Here is a 20,313-nt window from a genome sequence, read left to right as displayed (position 1 = left end):
ACCAGAATTCTTCAACCAACCTTTCCAGACCTTCCATGATTTGACCTCACTCTACTTCACCTTATTTCCTACTACTCTGCCATGCTCACACACTGCTCTTAATGTCTTGGCTTTCTCTCCTCCCTGTCCAATCCTACCCACCCTTCAAGATTCAGCTCTAGGGATGTTCTCTATAAAGACTTCGACTACCCAATGGCCTCCATGACCTTTCCTCATTGCCGCATCTTCTTACCCCTAGCACGGTGCCTGGTGCTTAGTAGGTACATATCTTGTTGAAGCAGCTTGAAAAATGAACTGGGTCTTCAGAGAAATTATAGAAAATAGTATCATTCTTCAGGGAAAAAAAATGCAAGAAATAAAGAAACCTCAAGCCATCACCACACACAAAAAGTATTTTTACTAATGAAACCAAATAATCCCAAGCCAGCACTTTAGTAGACATCATAGTTTTCCCTAATTTTCAAACAGTATAATGCACTTAAAGCATTTAGAGCATTGGTGTTACATAGCTGTGAACCCCATAAAAGCCGTATCTTCACCAATGAAATGGAGATGCTGAAATTTTAGGAGTCAGTACAAACTCCCATCACTAACTACTAAATTTAACTCTTTAAATGACCTACCCTTTGAAGCAAATGGTCTTGTCTACTTGCCTTCCAATTAATTTGTGGCAAATGCTGACAAATATCCATGTTAGAAGACACAGGGAATTGGGAGTAAACGAAAAATTACATAGCCACTCACCACTTTACTATGCAAGAGTGTGAATATTGGCAATTCCCTCCCCCTTCCTCCCCAAACAAAACCCTGGAAGTATATTAATTTTCACTATATTGAAAACTTGTCCACATCAGCTCTTTGGGGATAGTCATTCTTTCAGCAAATATTTATTTTTGTTGTTAACCTGAGATAAACATAATTATTCTACCTCACCTGGCTAGCCCCAAAGTCCTAACAGCTAGTTTTCAAAATAAATGGAAATGAACAAGCCTAAAAATCCAGTTAGACTGAACCTTGGGTGCTAGTCTGGAGATCTCTATCATAACCAACATCATTAGGGGAATGTCTCTTCGTCTTGGCAAGGATTTCATTTTGGGTGTACCTACAGTGATTCCACTCCATTTCCCTTCTCACTGGTCCACCGAGAGGAGGACAGAAAGGTCGTTCCAGAGATGGTCAGTCTTCTATCCAGATCACAGCTATTACTGTCGATGGAGCTGGGCCCAAAAAAGACATATAGGTGGTGGGAGATCACCAGCAAGTCCTGCAATTTGTGGCCACTGATGGGCTGGTAGTCTACAGTGAACTGGAAAACACATCTACATGACGTGTTTTATTTTGCAGAAAACTCCTCTTAGATCATTCATGACAGCAAACTATTAGTCTGAATCCTGATGAGATTGTATGTTGGTACATTGTTTTAAGAAAAAAGTCAATGACTTGAACAAAATACTGCAATGACAAGAAGAATGATAATTTGAAAATTATAGGGCACCTTGCTTCTCTGAGGATTTCTACAAATTTTAAAAACTGATTTGTAAGCTGAGGCCTATCCATTCAGCAATTACAGTTGTGGCTTATGATTCCTGTTAACATGGCTCAGGAATCCTTTGGTAATAGTACAAGGCAGGAAATTAAATTTAAACTGAAATGTATATTATTTTCCATTTAAAAAATAAAATTCAAAAGTAGGGAAGAAAGCACTTGTATAGGTTGTTCCTGGTAATGGTGGGGCGGATCATCAAAAAAATTATATTGCACTTCAAAATTCAGAACATTCTACCTTGGCAAACATCAGAAAGGTTACGTGATTTCCTTGTATTATCTGTGAGGAACTAAGGTGGATCTCGTCTCCCAATGGATGGGAAATAGAAATTACCAAATGGAATTTTTGAGATGTTAGCCAAATTAGTAGCAGATTTTTAAAAAAACTCAATAATACTGCCTCAATTTTCTTCTGGTAATATAAAGGCAATGATATTGTCAAAATATTCTACATTTGCATTATAGAAAAATTATAGAGAATCAGGTCTGCATGTGAATAAACAGTATTAAATCTAGCTCATGAAATGAGAGCACTCAAAACTTCATCAAATAATTTTCATTGTAAGACTACAAATGGATTATTGTTTCTGAAACATTTTAATTACAGGGTCACCACGATGGTTTAATTAATGTTTTCCTTTGAATATTCAAGTGAAATTCCATTCACTGCTCTCATCATTATAACAGGTTATGAAATTCATTAATTCTTGAGGCTCAAGTGTAGACTGCTTTAATAATGCCTATTTTCAGAACATGTTCCTGTTCCTGAATTACGAACAATCAGATGTTGGTACTAACTACGCAGATGTTCTGGTGCAGGCTCCTCTTTAAGATGCTGCCTTACACAACATAAATTTAATTTAACAGAAGACAGCCTTGGGAACCAGAGCCATTGCTATTACTACAAATAAAATTTGAGAATTGCATTAAAGGTGTGTGAATTCTCTACTAAAAACTGGGGTATGTCACTGGGGGCTGGAGGAGGGGAAAGAGAGCCACAAGTTAGCCCAAGTAACTCCTAAAAATACAGAGACGTAAGTGCATACATGGAAAATTGTCAACTGCTTTATGAGGAGTTTCCAAAGAATTCTTCACTAGGCCCACCCTCTACCTACTGGTGCTAATTTTAAATTCTTGGAGATGCCTTTCTCTCATGATAGTCATGAGAAAATACTGCTCAAATGAAAAGTGCCCAGAGAAAACGTGGGGAAGCAGGGAGGAGGAAGGAAACAGTCACATTAATAAAGTTCAAAGATTCTAAGCTAAATGGACGTCAGTATGCATTTGCCGTTCTCCTTTGATGTAAACAGGGCGGAAGTGCCACTTTATTCATTAGAGATGGTGTGTGTGTTGCTGCTATTAACACTCATGCGAGGGCAGGATCAGAATTCACACAAACCGAACAGCTCTATTTCTGAACAGAACAACAAACTCACACCGACTACGGACAACACCAAGAAACATGCAAACACCAGAAAGAGCCTGAAGGGAAGAATGGCAAATGAGTTTAAAGAATCCATATTTTACACAACTGACAATGATGCTGCAACAAAACACCAATGTGGTGGTTTCCTTCATTCATGCTTTTCATGGTCCTCTGGACAAAGGGGTGAGAGTGGATGCCGACTTCTTTAAGATCCCAAGTTGGTTCTGTCTCAGGCACTAAACAGTTGTGTTGCTTTTGGTACAAAGGGATGTTTTTAGCTGTCTTTTTCTACCCTTTTTTCCCTCTGTGGAGGGCCAAGTTCAAATGCTGGAAAGCGGGATGTCTCTGGAACCAGGATATCTGACAGAAAGTGAATAGCGCCGCCCATACCTGTAATACACAAGATATTATTCTCTTTTCATGAAAAGGTGCTATGACACCTTCTAAAAACCAGTCTCAAAGGACATTCTTTAAAATTCATGAATCTCAAGCACTTAAGCATAAAACCAAAATTTAGTGAATGCAGACTATAAAATGGAGAGCAACACTCAGAATGAAGATAAATAAGGGGATAAAGAAAAGGAAATTTTTTGAAAAGGAGTGCCAGGAAAAAAAATTCTTAGAGAAAACACATGTTTTAATTGGGTAGGAAAAGAGGAGGGTTAAATGATGTTGAGAAATAGACTAAATACAAAAGAAATAAATGGAAGAAAAACATGTGAATAGATAAAATAGCCTAATAAAATTAATGAGAGTGGCAGAATGGATAAAAAAATCAAATTTAAAATCTAATTCTTCCAAGTGAGTATTCATCTTTTTTTCTTCAGAGCATGTTTTTCAAAGCAGAAATAATGTCTAGGCTCCAATGAGGATGTAATTTAACATATGTAATTTAACACGCTGTCTCCGTCTGAAGAATGACAATGACTTTAGCTTGAATCTTAAAGCTGTAAGATGTGGCTCTTCAGCTGCCTCCCCCCACCCCCATTGTTTTTATTTACTCGGCATAAATTTTGTATTTACTTATGGTGTGAATGTTTCCCCCAGGAGAATGCAAGCTCCCTCGAGGCAGGACCAGTTCTATTTCTAGCTTTGTTCACCAGAGCTCTGTGCAGGGCCTGGCACACATTAGGAACTTATTCAAAACTTGCTGAGTTGGATTGACTTGGGGACAAATGATATTTCTACAACGAAGTAGGGTTCTCTTAGTAACTACAAAATCCTGGGAAGAAAATGGCAATGATAACAATGGTTAGCTGCCGTTTCTACAATGCTTTTCCTATACAAAGAGCTTGCTTATCTCATTTGGTCTTCACAAAAATACCACGTGGGAGCTACTACAGGCACTGATGTATCCTCATTTTGATACAGATGGGAAAACTTCAGCTCAGAGAGGGTTTAAGTGACATGCTCCAGATCACAAAGAGTCACGATTTGGTCTAATCTTTTATGCCTCCAGAAGACAAAGCCAAGACCAGTGGTAGAATTCACAGCCGGATAGATTTTTGTTCATTGTGAATCAGAGCCTACTAATGAAGGGAGCTCTAAAAAGATGACATCGGTGGCCTCCTCAGATAGCGAGCTCTCTATTACCAGAGCTGCTGAAGCAAAGGCTGGAACATTTATCAGAGACAACGTACACAGGATTCATGAGTTAGGAGAGAGGGTTAGAATTATTTCGAAGCTCTCTTCCAACTCTGAGATTGTCGTGGTGTGTTCAGGGATTAAAAATGCAAAATTTTCCCCAAATGCAAAAATACAACCAGCTATGGATTTTATTGTCTTCTTCTAAGTCAGGTCTGTCCAAAATACGGCCTGTGGACCACATGCAGCCCTATGCGGCCTGCCTGGGGGTTTTAATTTTCACAAGTGAAAAATGAAACAATAATTTGCATGCAGTGCGTATTAATTTTTTAATTCCATCATTAATAATCTCATTGATGTTAATTTTCTTTGGTGTTTTTAAGCAGTATTACAGATGGAACATATCACATGGAATTTTCAATGGATCTGTGGGATGCATTCTGTCCGTATGATGCAGACTAGTCAGTATGCACCTACCTTTATACTATTGTGTTGTTGCTTTGTTGTTTTGTGTTTGCTTTCACGTTTTGCACCTTCACCTGTTATAATGATGATGTGCATTCCCCCACTTTCTATTAGTGTACTGTATTTTTTTATTCTGGGTGTAGCTCTCGAATAATTATTTTATTTTAATGTGGCCCTAAGATGCCCTAAGATAACCTAAGGTGGCACAGCCCTGTTCTAAGTAAATGTTTCAGAACTGCATTTTCTATCCTTTTAAGGCTTGAAGAGGCCTTGAACATGTCAGATCCACTGAACTGAGAAGATAAATAAACTTTTGCAAGAGAGTCAATCAGACAGGCTAGGTTACAAGCAGCCAGTTCCTCTGGGAAACCAACCATGCCTCCATGTAGCCCCAGTTATTCTTTGCCAGCTTTCTGCATAGCAAGAACTCATTTGCTTAGGTGAATGACTAGGATGACATACATTCAGGTTTCCCAATCAAAATGGGAAATTTTATACACACACACCCTACATTTATCAGATAGAAGTAGAGATGTATTTAGAGGCAGTCAGGTGATCTGGTGGAGAGAGTGCTAGGCCTGGAGTCAAGACACTTATGACTTTGGGGCCAATCACTTAACCTCTGCTTGCCTCAGTTTCCCCAACTGTACAATGGAGATAATAACTGCACTTCCCTCCCAGGATTGTTAGGAGGATCAAATGAGAGGCCATCTGTAAAGCATCTAGCACAGTGCCTGGCACACAGCAGGCACCATATAAATGCCACCTATTTTGGTGGTGTTATTGTTATCAGTAGCATACTATTCCTCCTGATCATTTAAAGCTTTACTGGCAATTCCACTTCTTTACTAGAGAGCTCCGGGCTTTGCCTAAATAGCTAATAAGAGAACATTTCAAGGAAGAAATGGGTCACAGACTTTGGGGACATGTGAGGACATTCATGTTTAATAAGTTCTTGTTCAAGTGGAATGATCTCCTTCCTAAATACTATCTTTGACAGAGACTTCAAATAATCGTTTACATTCAGTCCCTTGGCTAAAGGAGGCCACAAAATCCTTACAGACTTAGACCTGGAAGGGATCTGATACGTGACCTATAGTCCAACTTCCTCATTTTACGGATGAGGCAAATGAAAGCCACAGATGTTAAGTGACTCAGCCAAGGTCATAAGGTTGGAGGGGTCAATATTTGGATGTGATGCCAGGTTCTCTAATTCCATACCCAGTGCTCTAATCTAGGATGCATTCAGGTTTTAAGATTTTCAAGCTCTCTTAAAATCTTATGTCCATTTCCCCTCACCTTCACATACATACAGACAATAAGCCATTCCTAAGACTTCCCCTGATCCAAATTAAACAACTTCAAAGAATTGGGTTTTCTATCCACATTTATCTTTGCTACCCTCTTTTGGACCTTCTCCAGTTTTTTTCATATTCTTCAAAAAATTTGGTGCCTGAAAAAATGAACTCATTATTCTAACTGAAGTCTCACAAAGAAAGAGTTGAATAACATGATGGTTGGCTTTTTTTCCACAATGACATTCTATTGCTGATTGATATTCAACTCCAAGCTGCTCTCCAGAAAGCTAGGCAGGGGGCCTGTTAATGTCTTGCAGTTTGAGGTAGTTGTAAATTGGTTATTTAATGATTTGTTTCACCAATCTTATGATCTTTTCATTTCTTGTTACTGATGTCAAGCTGATCTAACAGTAATTACCACGACTGTCTTTTTCTTTTTGGAACACGAACTCAAGCCCAATAAAATTCACATCCATTCACGTAGACAAGTAGTAGGCTACACAGTTAATGTGAAATGTTCACCACTAAGCCATTTAACTTTCAGCTTCCCACATTTCCACCCCTTTTTAAGCATACTATGTCTTAAGTTTTAAAAAAGAATTTTTTTCACGCTGCTTTGGGGTTCAGGTTACTTCAGACACCAATAAAGACTGTCCCATCTTATTGCCCAGGGTTCTGGTCACTATCCTTGATCAATTACTCACTCAATCACCAAGCTATGTGCTGGGCACTGCGCTACCTACTGAGGACACAAAGAGCATAAAACAAACCCTATTCTCAAGGGACTTAAATTCTGATGGAGGAAACAAGTGCACAAATAAACACGTGCAGATCAAATGTAAAGAGAATAAATACAAAGTAGTTCACTACACAGTAGTCAGGGTGGGAGAAGCTTCTTGCAGAAGGTGGTGCCTAAGCACCCAAAGTGAGAGATTTGGACTGTCTGACCTCTGAGGTCCCTTTCAGCTCGGAAGTCTGAAGGACAGGAGGGACTTTAGGAGGCAGCAGTGAGACGGTATTGCAGGCCTGGAATGGAGGAGCGGGAGATAATGTGACTGGAATAATGTCCAATGGAGTTGTAAAGAGTGGCTGGGGCCAGGTAGTATGAGGCCCAAGTCGTGATATATTTACCATTTTCAGAAAGAGAAACCAAGAGAAAGAAATACAGGAGAGTGAAGGGCCTACTTCCTCAACTATGAAATAATACTTATGTCTGTATATACATTTCACAAAGTAATGGGAAACTGCAATTTGTCATGAGAAACAGCTAAGTTCCCACGCTTGGGCACAAACTGCAGTAATAAACTCACTTATGTCACTATTTTATTTCTTAGCATTCTTACTTATGCAAGAAAAATGTCTGTACCACTCATCCTCAGAGAGAAGTAATGGCTTTCACTTCTTCACATTTTAAAGTATAAATGTTACTGCCTTTCCTCTCAGCAAGCCTTACCTTCAAAGAGTGAGTAGGGTCTGTCAGGAATACGACACCCATGTGCTCCATAATCTAAACACCATTCTGCAAACTGCAGGGAAAACAAGGAAAAGGAACATGTTACACCAGAAGAGAGGGATTCAAAAATACTTGTTGGAAAGGCCAATAAAATAGTAATCTAGTAATTTCAATGAAGAAGCAGGGAAACAACATTGTACACAGTTACAGCAACGTTGTGCGATGATCAACTTTGATAAGACTTGGCTCTTCTCAGGAGTACAAGGATCTAAGACAATTCCAAAAGACTCATGATGGGAAGTGCCATTTACATCCAGAAAAAGAACTATGGAGTCTGAATGCAGATCGAAGCACAAGGTTTTCTCCCTTTTTGCTTTTTTCTTTCTCATGGTTTTCCCCTTTTGTTCTGATTCCTCTTTCACAACATGACTAATGTGCAAATGTTTAATATGATTGTACATGTACAGCCTATATCAGATTGCTTGCCATCTTGGGGGAGGGGGAAAAGGAGGGAAGGAGAGAGGAAAAAAACTTGGAACTCAAAATCTTATAAAAATCAATGTTGAAAATTGTCTTTACACGCAATTGGAAAAAATAATACAAGTGGAAAAAAATAAAGGAGGGTAGGAATTTTGAGTTTGCTATACAAAGGAATGGAGGGGTTCTGTTGAGGTACAGGTAACAAAGCTTTATGGCCACTTCCAAAGACAGAAGAGACACCAGCCAGGAACAGTATATTTGTGGAGGCAGGTCCACAGCATCACAAACTTGATTTGATCCAAGTTCCAGAGCCACTCAGGGCTCAAACTTAAATAGTTTTTGACAAAGAGTTCACTTCCCTCCCACCTCACCAGTAGAGTGAAGCTGTGTGGTAGGGCAGGACTCTAGGATCCACATATTATCTGAATTGACTAATAAGGAATGAGGGCTAGGGAGACAGGAAACTGAGCTCTTAATGAGCTATAGCAAGCGATCAGCTGGGGAGGGGGGAAGGTCTTAATCTCCAGGTCTGTTCAGTATTAGCATACATACATCCTGAGACCAAATCAAGTTACAGAGTTAAAAATAACTGTAAAAAGACATAATTTAGGGTTTATGCCTTTAAAACAAAAGGCTTTTCAGTGATTCTTAAAATTCCGGAAATTATACATTTTAAAATATATTACAATTTACATTTTCTTACTGAGAATGGTGATGGTCTGTAAATTGTAGTCTTCATAATTGTATGAATACGGAGGTTTTAAAAAAAGAGACACAGTAACTATAGGAAATAAAAAGATCAGAAGCACAAAAAAAAGAAGCAGGGAAACAATTAAAAATACCACATTAAATCCTCTGGAAAGCTCCACTGAAATATGAACATATGTTTAGTATCTGACAGTGTGAATTCAAACAAGTTCCATTTTCTGAGTTATGATTAGAGGAATCAAATTTGCTTTTCAGTTTCATTTGTACATTACAATATAGAAAAAAAAAACCACCATTAAGCTATCAGTTGCCACGGCAGACTGCAAAACTGTTATGCTACAGTGATATTATAGTGGCTACAGTACATTTTCAAGGTCAATAATTCTGTCCATTAATTATGTTTCATTTCTCTTTGGGCTCCTTAATGGTCTCTTGTAGGTTTTGCAGATGAATTAAAATTGTTTTCTCTAACGGTTCTGTTCATTCTTCCTCACCCTTTTCACATATACCGGTAAGAGAGCCAACTCCTGAGAAGCCAGGAGCAGTAAGTGAATAAACATTTGGTGGAATTACACGTCCTTGCCTTAACACTGCCAGCAGGGGGAGTTCAGAGGAAGAAAAAGGAGTTGAGGGGAGCAGAGGTTTAGACTACTGACAATAAAAAGGTTTTAAAGATTTTTTTTTTATAAACTTAAATGACCTTAGTATTGCAAAATTCCAAAACCACTTGCCTTAGAACTGCAGGGACTATTACAGACCAGGGGTCAGTGATCGGCAAGGTGTTCTGGCCACAATGAGCACTCACACCCATAGACCTGAATCGCTAGGAGATGGCCGGCCTTCTTGACAAAAGCCAATAAAAAGCTCAAAAATGCCAAAAGGAGAAACTTTTAGAAACATTAAGAGAGAGAAGTTTCAGCTTTTTGATGTAACTGATGTAGTAAGAATGCAAAGGGACACTTATACTGCAGGGAGCCTTTGACTTATTCGTGGGCTGTGTTCCAAAAGTTCGTACATTGTTTGGAATTCAGAAGGCATTTTCCCATAGAAACAATATTTATAAATTATGGTTTTATTCCCAGGTAGACACATAAAAGTCTATTTAACCCATGGGGTAACAGTCACATTGTATTAAAGTACCATAAAACCATATTATCAGTTATGACAATGTTTTCATAAGAGAATTGTGCAGAACTACAACTGGGGAGAATAGGAAGCTATCTGCCTTTGATCTGGTCCTGAAAATGGGGTTTGTCCTTGAAAGAACACCAGCTCTGGAGTCAGAGACTTGGGGGTAAGTCACATCTTTGATGCTTACTATTTGTAACCTTGAGCAAATAGCTCATCCTCCCTGGGCCACAGCTTCCTCATCTGGTTGCCCTACACAGCCTTCTGTGGCCCCTTCTGGCTCTAATGTAGAAGCCTATGAATCTTCTAGGCAAGCAACATTCCCCCTGCCCCCAGTTCTAAATCACCAGCAGCAGTTCCTGTGGCTTGAAACATAAAACTGGCAGGATGGGATCAGGAAGCGGGCAGGAAAGGTGAATTAGAACTGGAGGGAGTACTGAGGAAATGAAATGAAATAGGGAACACTGGGTTCTTACTATGTCATTTATTTCCTTGATTTTTTACTACTAATTTGCATGTTGAAATATTTTAAACAGTTAACACAATCTGCTTTTACATAATACTATTTTAATGGAAATATCAATTTTGTGAAACTAAATGATATGACCAGAGAAATTACCAAGATATGTAATTTTTAAAGTGAATTCAGGTTCACCATAATTCACAAGCAAAGACAATGAGTAGATTGTCAGGTTTTAATCTCCCATCATTATTATAACAGAATATGTTTAAATGAAATCTTACAGTAAATTAATTATATCTAGGAGTTTTCCCCCCAGAAAATTAATTTTTAACAAATATCCTCAGTCCCAACTCACTCTGTAAAAAACTATTTTTACTCTGTAAGATCAGAAATGGGTATGGGCAGGTCCCCAACAAAAAGGAACACACCACTTACATAAGCATTTAAGTGTTTTTTAAAAAGTTAAGAACTAAAATGTAAGTAATTTCTGCCATAGTAAAGTTGATAAAAGGAGGTGGTTTTCTTTTTAGACCAGCGCTTCAAGTCTAACCTACTAAAGTGCTCTCAGACATCTGCCTACTAGGACCGCAAAGTGTTTTCTACCCTCTTGACAATGCTTCTTAAGTTGTAGGCAAAGCCTATGCAGTATTGTTAAAGAGCGTAGCCTTCTTCACACTCTTAGATACAGCATTTATTTTCTTAATAAAGAACCTGAGGAGTAAAATACAAAATACATGTGGAGTCTGACAACAGCAGAGTTGAGTAAGAAAACCCAGGGGCAATGGCTCTCATCAGCAGCCCAACTGGCCTCTCATTTATAAAAAGGAGCCTAACTTGTTAAGAGAGGGTCCCAGAGCTAAAGCCCTCATGGAGAGAGATTTTGTGTCCCCATGTGCTCTTGAAGGCTACGTCACAGGCTTATCTTAGGCTGTGGCAGTGTCTGGGTTGATGCTGTCTTATGGAACCTGAGCTTTTGGAATTTTCAGTCTCAAGAAAATCACTTTTGACAGAAAAGGAAAAGGAATATTTTGTTGTTAGGTCTTTTCAATAAGCATGCGTAGCATGTCCAATATGTACAACACCCAATGCCAGGCATTGAGAAAGATAAAAAGATGTGCTAAGTCCCTCACAACAGGACACGGAATGAGAAGCAACTTCAAAATGAGAAGCAACTTCAAAGAGAGTACAAGGAGGACTGCCGAGGGAGGGGGGGCAATCTCTTCTGACTGGGGAGGCAAACAGAGAAGGGTCCGCAGTGCTGGTGACAAGTGACCTGGGGTCTGAAAGGCTGAGAATATTTCGGGAGGGAGGGAGGGAAAGATGGAGAGGAAGGAAGGAAGGAAGGAAGGAAGGAAGGAAGGAAGGAAGGAAGGAAGGAAAGAAAGAAGGCATGGTAGGCTAGGAGGACCAAAACAGGGAATCTGAAACGCACCCCAAGAATGATGAAGAGCTTTGGAAAATCACATAAGTGTAGGGGAGTAGCAGCACATTGCGGTGAAAAGGGCAAAACTAAATTGTAGAGAGTCTTGAATGACAGGCTGAGATTTTTTTAAAAAAATGTAACTAGACAACCACTCAAAGCTTCTGAGCAGGGGAATGAGATGATCAAAACTGTGCTATCAGAAGAGTAACCTGGTGGTCTGTGTAGCACAGAACAGTATGTGAGGGCACGGAGGAGCCTGGAGGCAGGGATACTATTAGGGTGCTAATGACTACCATCATGAATGGGTAGCTAGGTGGCACAGTGCACAGAATGCTGGATCTGACAAAAGACTCCTCTTCCAGAGTTCAAATGTGGCATCATATACTTATTAGCTGTGTGACCCTGGGCAAGTCACTTAACCATTTGCCTCAGTTTCCTCATCTGTGAAGTGAGCTGGAGAAGGAAATGGCAAGAACCACTCCAATGTCTTTGCCAAGAAAACCTCTAATGGGGTCACAAAGGGTTGGACGTGACTGAAAATGACTAAACAAAAACACTACAGCCATTCATTCAGTAAACTAGGCACTAAAGATCAGCCAGAAAGGAATCAGTCCCCGCCCTGAAAGACCTTACACATTTTAGGAGGAGGCTATGAGAGCCTGGTGATGGAGGCAGCAGGAGGAAATGGAGAGAAACAGGAGTGGAACAAATGATAGGACTTGGTGACTAACTGGTGGTGGGAGCTGTCTGCCCTAACAGCTTCGAGGAAAGGCAGGAGAGAAGAAGAGGGGGGTGGAGGACGTGAGAAAGGATGATGAGCTCTCTTGAAATCTGAGGTGCAAAGAGGACAGTGGGGCGAGGCGGCCTCACCTTACATGCTCTGTAGAGGTACTTTTTATCCTGAGTGAGATGGTAGAGGGATAAGAAGGAGTAGCCATTTCCTGCTGTCCCGTGGCAGATTCCGTATCCTTTCCGGAGTAAGCCTCTCTGCCAGATGACATCACTACATTCCATAGCATCCTTCAAATATTTGTCCTCCTTAAAGACCTGGAAAATTAAAAAGAGACACAGATTTTTTTAAAAGGAATTTAATTCTAATTTAGAAATTGTTTCTCTTGACTAGCTAAAAAACATAGGTGTTATGCTGGGAACATGAAGCATTTGCAATGGCATTCAAAACTTTTCTACAATGTTCTACCTCAGCATCTCCCCCCTCCCCTAACTCCTGCCATTTAACAGATTTTCTCAAAGTCATTCTCAGGTCTCGGTTTGGCTATAAAAGTAAAAGAAAAAAAAATCTGTCCGAACCTTCTGACTGCAAAGATGCCGGTGTCAGAGCCTAAGTACTCGACATTGTTTGCAATGTGGACAAAGACGATTTTGTGCCCTCCATTATACTGTCCCACTTTATATAACAGGGCTGCTTGGATGTCCAGGCTGATGGTTCATATTAACATTACCTCGCTCATGTGAGTACAATGGTATGTAAACGGTGAATACTCTGGGGAGAAATCTGTCATAATAAAAGTTGGTAGTGTTTATTAAAAAACACCACCCACTCCTGAGCTTCATAAATCATGTGCTGCCACGGATGGCATAGCTTGACAGCTCGGCTAAGCGTGCACAGATGCAGCAGAGAAGGACAAAAATACTTGTGTGTTCGTTCACATACAAGAAAAGGTAGCCGAGGCTGGCCCGAGGCAACATGGTGACCCAGGAAACGTCTGTCACAGGCGTTTCAAACCCTCCAATGCCAGGCACCGCGTATTCTCTTGCTCTCTGCTCTTAGCACATTCTCACTTTTTTGCCATATCATTTACAACTGTTGACTGATTCCATTTCATCCGATTTAGTATCAGCCCACGTACTGCTGTGAATCATAGAATTTTAGAGCTCTGGGAACCTCTGAGACCATCTCATCCAATGCCTTCATTTTACAGATGAGAAAACTAAAGCCCAGAATGGTTTTCTCTGGGTCACACAGCTAGACAGTAGAAGAAGTGGGATGAGACCTCCAGGATTCTGACCCCTCATTTTGTGTCCTGTCCATTACATTAGGCAGTCACTATTAAATACCTGCATTTTGTCTTTTACTTTCTACTACGAAATCAAAGTCTTCACCCCTTGCCTCAGTAACCTGGGAGGGAAAATTCTTTTGGATGAACACACCCTAAAATCAAAAGGAAGTTTGGCCCTGGAAATAGATTTGAACTCTCAGCATAAACTTTTCTGTGTCAAACAGAGGTGGGGGTCAGAGAGGACAGACTCCCTTAGCCTCAGCTGAGGCAGGAGTCAAAAGTCTGGTCTAACTGTGGCTGATAAATGCTGATTTCTGGGAGAAGGAGGAGGAGGGGGTGGGAGTACAGTGGAGAAGAAAATCTGCTCTCACCATCAGTCTACTGCAGAATATGGAGTTTGCCCTGTCTTAGCACAGGTTTTGGACAACACTGGACAAAAACTTCCTTCTTTCTTGAAAAGAAAAAAGCATATTTTAATTACCACAAAATCTCCCAAGTGAAAAATCTCATGACAAAGAGATGCTCACAAGTCCCAGGCAATTTAACAGTCAGTCTAGTGAATATGTTGTCCTTTTGGCACACATTCTGAATGTAAAATCACGGATGAATAAAATGCTAAAGATCCTTAATGACCTTTCACATGTTTTTCAAAATAAGGCATTTAACTTACCCTGGGGTTAAACTTGTTTATAAATGTAATAGAAACAGAGTTAGGAGTAAGACAAAAGAACCGTCTTCTCTTGGGTGAGGTTAGGCAAGAAACTGAGATAAGAACAGCTGGTGATGTCTCAGAAAAATATTAAGGACTTGTAATCAGGGGCCTTTAGAATGGAAATGCCAATTTGGATCTCGAGAGAAACAGGCTAAGTACTCTAAGGGCAGAAGCTGCGACACTAACAAGTCAACATTCTTTTAAAATTAGTATTTAACATAAATAATAGGCAATTATGCCAAATGGGCTGATAAAAATCTCCTCCTTAGTCCCCTGACTCCTGATTAACACAAGATGCAGTATGCCACTGAACCACAGAGGAAGCTTTTGTTCTTCCAAATGGGAAACTGTTAACCTGCATCATTCCCTTCAGGCATAACTAAAGGGAAAGGTGAGAAACAATTCCAAATATTTCAACAAAAAAGGCCAAAATCTGATTGAGAAATGAGTATATCTCTTAACTATAAATACCAATTCCCCCAAAGACTAGGTGAGTTAGCAAAATTTTCAGCTTATTCACAAAAGCCTCAGGACCGGAACATCTAACACGCTGCCAACCTGGGGTGACATTCGAGGACAAGGCTGTGAAGTTTCCCTAAAGCCTGCCAGCAACTGACTCCAGCCAATGGGAGCTCTCCTTTAGTTTCCCCAGCAACAACAAAAAACATTCACTTGCTCACTCAAAAAAAAAAAAGCTTTGAAAAATCATCTCATGAGCAGAGATAGTCTCAACAACTGGGCATTTACGGGCTTTTAAAATAGAGGAAACGAGCACATTTTGGCATTCGTTCATCCTTTCTGTTCTGGCCCAGAAACACTGGACAGAACCATCTCTCATTTGTAGACAAGTAAGGGAAGGTGGCTGATGCCTGCCGTGGCTAGAAACTCGCCTCCCCACCAGTGCTGGGGGAACCTGAGGTCATCACCTGTGCCCTGATGATGCTGGGGATACCTGAACCTTTCATGCTCCCCCATTCCCACGGCCCCCCTACCCAGTGATCCCCTTACAACCCTAACTCTTGCTACTGCAGCCTAATGCAGCAAGGGTGGAGAAGAGTTCTTCGTCTTACATCAAACCGAAGGAGAATCTATTGGTTGAAAACAAAAGTACCAAAGTGTCCTTCTTATTTCTACGATTCCCCTCTGAACTTCTTGTTTGTGTCTGGCTTGGACTTGCGGCTGCATCTGCTGTTTTAATTGCACAGATTCAGTCAGTGTTTATATCGTTCTTGTGCTGAGTATTCACATTTTCTAACTCCTTGAAGTGCACTTGTTTCAGACAGATTATATTGTTTCTCAGCTTAATATATGTGCTGCTTTTATAAAAGTTATTTGTATCCAAGAGGGGATCTCCTCTTAGGGGTCCAAGTGCATTAGGCAGTTGATCTAAGTCAGGTCCTAACTCACCCCTGCAGCTGGGAGTGTTGGGTGCTATCGGTTCCAGTGTGGCCAACTGCTGGGTCAGGAGTGATGGTACCAACTGCTCTGGTGACAAATGATTCACTGGGCAGCATGATAACCTGACTCCCTGTAACCTGCCTACTTTCTCCAGTCAACTGGAACACTGAGATGAGTGATAGAAACAAGGTAGGAAGGATTGTCAGTAGCAGGGATTTCTTTTCAGCAGGGTAGAGTGCCCTGTTGATATATGCCACCCTTTAGAAGTGAATGTGAAATGAGGTTGTGGGCATGCAGAAATCCATTTAGCAGCCAAGCGGCCTAGACTCTATGTCTATATTGCATATTGAGGGATATCTATCCAGATAATATCAGGCTGAAATATATCTTTGGATGAATGCATTGTGGTAGAAACACAGCTGACGTTAAGCACAGGGTGGTATCCTTAGCTGGGGGAGCAGGATTAGGCAAAAGAATGAATAAGGTATTTCCACACGTTAATACAGAGAAGGGATGGGCTGGGTTAGTATTTAAATAGGGGAATTTCAAGAGAAAAAGAAGCCTGGGTAACACAGATTCCTCAAATGCTCCCTTAGCTGTTTCTTCCTTATACTAAAAGCCAATGGCCACAACTTTCTTGAATACTCCCTCTGAGTTATGCAGAGCCCACATCAAACCTTTTCCTTTTGTTTTATGAGGATTCTCTATTTAATGTCTTTCAACAAATGCCTTTTTCTGCTGAATGTGCATGAAAAGTTAAGAAAGGGAAAGGAGATGGTTTCTGTTCTCCCTCAATGGATGATGTTTTCCTTTCTTTTATGCTCACTCTCTTAACCACAGGCTAAAAGAAGGGGAGGCAGGCAGTGTGCAGTGGGAGGGCCAGCATCAAGAAATTCTAAGTGGGTTCAAGGTGTACCTCTAAAACAAAATAGCAAGCCCTGTAACCTCCCAATGCCTCGGCCTATTCTAAGACCGTTGAAGTTGTGAAGGAGGTCCAGGCCTGCATCAGTAGAGGGCACTTCCTCATAAGGAATTCCTAATGGCAATGAAATTGTGAGTCCCTACAAAAACAAAAGATCTGAGAACATCAAACTTTGTTCCTTGCCAAGTTGATAAAACTTAGCATTTACCATTTCAGGTGAAAATGTGAATGATTAATCTGTTATGTATGACTGCTTTTTTGCTCCTGTATCAGAAAATCTTGCTATATATAATCATAACCAATCCTCATGGAAACAAATAAATTGCACGGTTGTTGAGTGATGTGATTCAGAACACTACCATTTCTAGGGAGAAGACCATCACAAATAAGGATGCAAACCATGGAAAAAAAGGCAAACCAATGGAAAAGAACCATTATTCACTCTAACTTACATGCGGTAATTTGTCCAAGCTGTTTATCAGGAATCCTTTTTAATACAGTATTGGAATAGACCTACAACTTAATGTTATCTCCACTTACTTCTCTTAGTTCTCTGGTGGACACCAAAGCAATATTAAAACAGCTTGATATTTCCCTTCAAAATCCAAACATACAAAGGCCCTGAATAGCAATATCGTACTAAAAGCTTGTCAAAAGTAAGAAGTGGGTAAAAAGAAAGTCTTCGAGGCTGGGTGATTAGAAGTAAGCCAAATGTGAAGTTTTCTAGCCCCTCAATTTGTTGTAAGCATCTCAGCAAAATGAAAACTGTGCCCTCATTAGGTTTTCTACCATTTACTAATATGTTGCCAGTTAGTGAGACACAACAATAACCCAATTAAAAAAATAACTCCTACTTTCTCTGGAAGACAAAGTCAAAATGAAAATTTACTTCTGTGAAGAAAAGTTGGTCATCTTTACACCGGATGTTCTTTATGAAAACTGAAGACTGACCTTATAGGCTTGTAGAAGCATATGTATAACCCCTGGGGCACCATGGCACCAATGGACTAATCTATCCGTTTCGTTGCTTAATGATGATGGGTAATTTCCAGATCGGAATTTTTTATGTCGCACATAATCAACACTTGGTTTCACCAACTCTGTCAAGGTTTCCTGGTCCACATTTGATACTGGCTTTAAAAAAAAACAAGACACACATTTGTAATATACTCTTTTAGCATTAAAAAAAGATAGCTATGTCATAGTAAATAGAATAAAACCTCAAACCTCCACTACTTAGAATATTTGGCAAATGAAGAGTTTCTGGTTATTTTAGTTATCTGGTTATCTAAGACTTAATTAGAAAATCCTTTCTATTGAAACTTCTTGTGTTGGAAAAATCACTTTCCTTAAGAAATGATGAATATAAGAAACACAGAGACAGTTGGGAAGGCTTATATAAACTGATACGAAGCAAATTAAGCAAAACAAAGAAAACAATACAACCACTACAACAATGTGAATGGAAAGACAACAAAACAGCTGAAACTAAATGCTGTGAAATTTTATAGTGAGCAGGCTTGGACTCAAAGAAGAGAGTTGGGAGGATGCTCCCATTTGTTTTCTCACAGGTTGAGGACTATGGGTATGGGATACTGCAGATATTGTCAGACTCTTTTTTTGATATGTTTATTAGTTTTACTGAACTGGGCTCATGCCGCACCCCTCCCCCCTTCCTATTCTTTGTTATGATGGATGGCTCTCTACGCAGAGAAGAGTAAGAGAATACTCTGGGAGAAATAGATGCTGGAGATAAAAGTAAATACATCTGCACCAAGTGTCCTCCACATCTCTCATCTCATCCTACACATTGCTTGCCTGTTTTTCCCTAAATGCCACATGAAATATCTCCCCAATGAACTAGATTCCTTGTTTATTTTTTAGTATCTCAGACCACCCAAGTGTCACCCTGGAAACCCCCACTGCTGCACCTCAGTTTTGATAAGTGACTGTCCCAACTCCTTTTCCAAGTATATGTATGTTCTCAATATTGTCTTTATCAATCAATCACCAGGGATGTGTTAAGCAACTACTCTGAGCCCAGTACTGTGCGAGGTACTGGGGATACAAAGACTGTTTCTGTCTTCAGCAAGTTTACATTCTAACAGAGGAGATAACACACAAATATAGAAGTATGTACAAAACATAGCCAAAACAAAAACAAGGTGATCTTGGGGGTGGCAAAAAGGGGAGTTCCAGCAGATAAGGGGAATCAAGAAAGGCCTCATGCTGAAGGAAACTAGGAATTGAAAAGACAGAGGTAAGAAGAGAGTGCAGACCAGGCACAGGGGATGGCCACGGCAGAGGCCCAGAGATGAGATATGGAGTGCTGTGTGTAAGGAGCACTTAAGAGAACCAGTCTGGCTGTACTGCTGAGTGCATGGAAAAGTAGTTCTGGGCCAGATTATATAGGACTTGAAATGCTAACTAGTGGAGTTTCTATTTGATCTTTGAGCGGACAGAGAAAGAGGGAGGGATGAGGGACAGTGAGTTCAGATTTGCATTTTAGAAAATCAATTTGGCAGCTATTTGAAGGATGGATTGGAGTTGGGGGAGCCTTAAAGCAGGGAGGCCAATTAGCAGACCACTGAGATAGTCTAGGCAAGAGGGGATGAGGGCCTGAACTAGCACTGGAGCTGTGTGAGTGGGGAGGAGGGGGCACATGTGAAAACTCTCATGGAGGTAAAAATAAAAAGACTTGGCAACCGGCCACGTGAGAATTAAGTGTGAGAATTTAGTGACTCTGAGGGTGCAGATTGGGGTGACTTTTATGTCACCGCCTGCCTGCCAGTTGTCAACAGTAACAGGCTGCAGTCAGCTTACACTCTTGTAGCCATCATTCTATCATCCACTGCATGTAGACGTGCAGGTGACCTGACAAGGAGCACTTACAATTACACCTACCAGGGCTCCCTCCACCTCTTACTCTGCCTGTTCCTCAGGCTCTGTCTCTCGCTATGTGTGCCTAGGACTGTGTCTATTGCCTTCTTTCTTTTCTCCCATCTTTTCCTTTTTCTTTCTCCTTCTCTCTACCCTTTAAGAGTCATGAAGTAAGACATTTATTTTTTAAAGTATTTTATGTTTTGAATAGTTTTAAATAAGGTAAATATAATATCTAATATATTTTTAAAGCTTCATAATGTATATTTCTCTTTGAAAACTAAGTTAAGAACTAAATTGTGATGCTTGATTTCTATGGGATATAACATTACTTGACAGAAAAAGATTCCCCATGTCTCATATAGAACTGTAATTGTCCAAGGAATATAGAAATGAAATAATTATTCTAA

At 40.1% G+C, this 20,313-nt stretch overlaps 1 protein-coding gene across 1 annotated transcript in view; it reads right to left on the bottom strand.

Moving 5' to 3' along the window:
* Positions 1 to 376: 376 nt before the first annotated feature.
* The window catches only part of LANCL2 (LanC like 2), a 63,567-nt gene continuing 43,630 nt past the window's right edge, over positions 377 to 20,313 (bottom strand). The window contains exons 6-9 of the mRNA XM_036738689.1: positions 17,975 to 18,157; positions 12,844 to 13,020; positions 7,772 to 7,844; positions 377 to 3,361 (exon numbers count right to left, since the gene is read on the bottom strand). Coding sequence (XP_036594584.1) covers positions 3,246 to 3,361; positions 7,772 to 7,844; positions 12,844 to 13,020; positions 17,975 to 18,157 — 549 coding nt within the window. The 3' untranslated portion in view covers positions 377 to 3,245. The remainder of the gene's footprint in view (positions 3,362 to 7,771; positions 7,845 to 12,843; positions 13,021 to 17,974; positions 18,158 to 20,313) is intronic.

This window comes from Trichosurus vulpecula, chromosome 9 (assembly GCF_011100635.1).
Source record: "Trichosurus vulpecula isolate mTriVul1 chromosome 9, mTriVul1.pri, whole genome shotgun sequence".
Lineage (NCBI taxonomy): Eukaryota > Metazoa > Chordata > Mammalia > Diprotodontia > Phalangeridae > Trichosurus > Trichosurus vulpecula.
The sequence above is the reverse complement of the archived record's forward strand: the minus strand, read 5'-3'. Positions and strand labels throughout refer to the sequence as shown.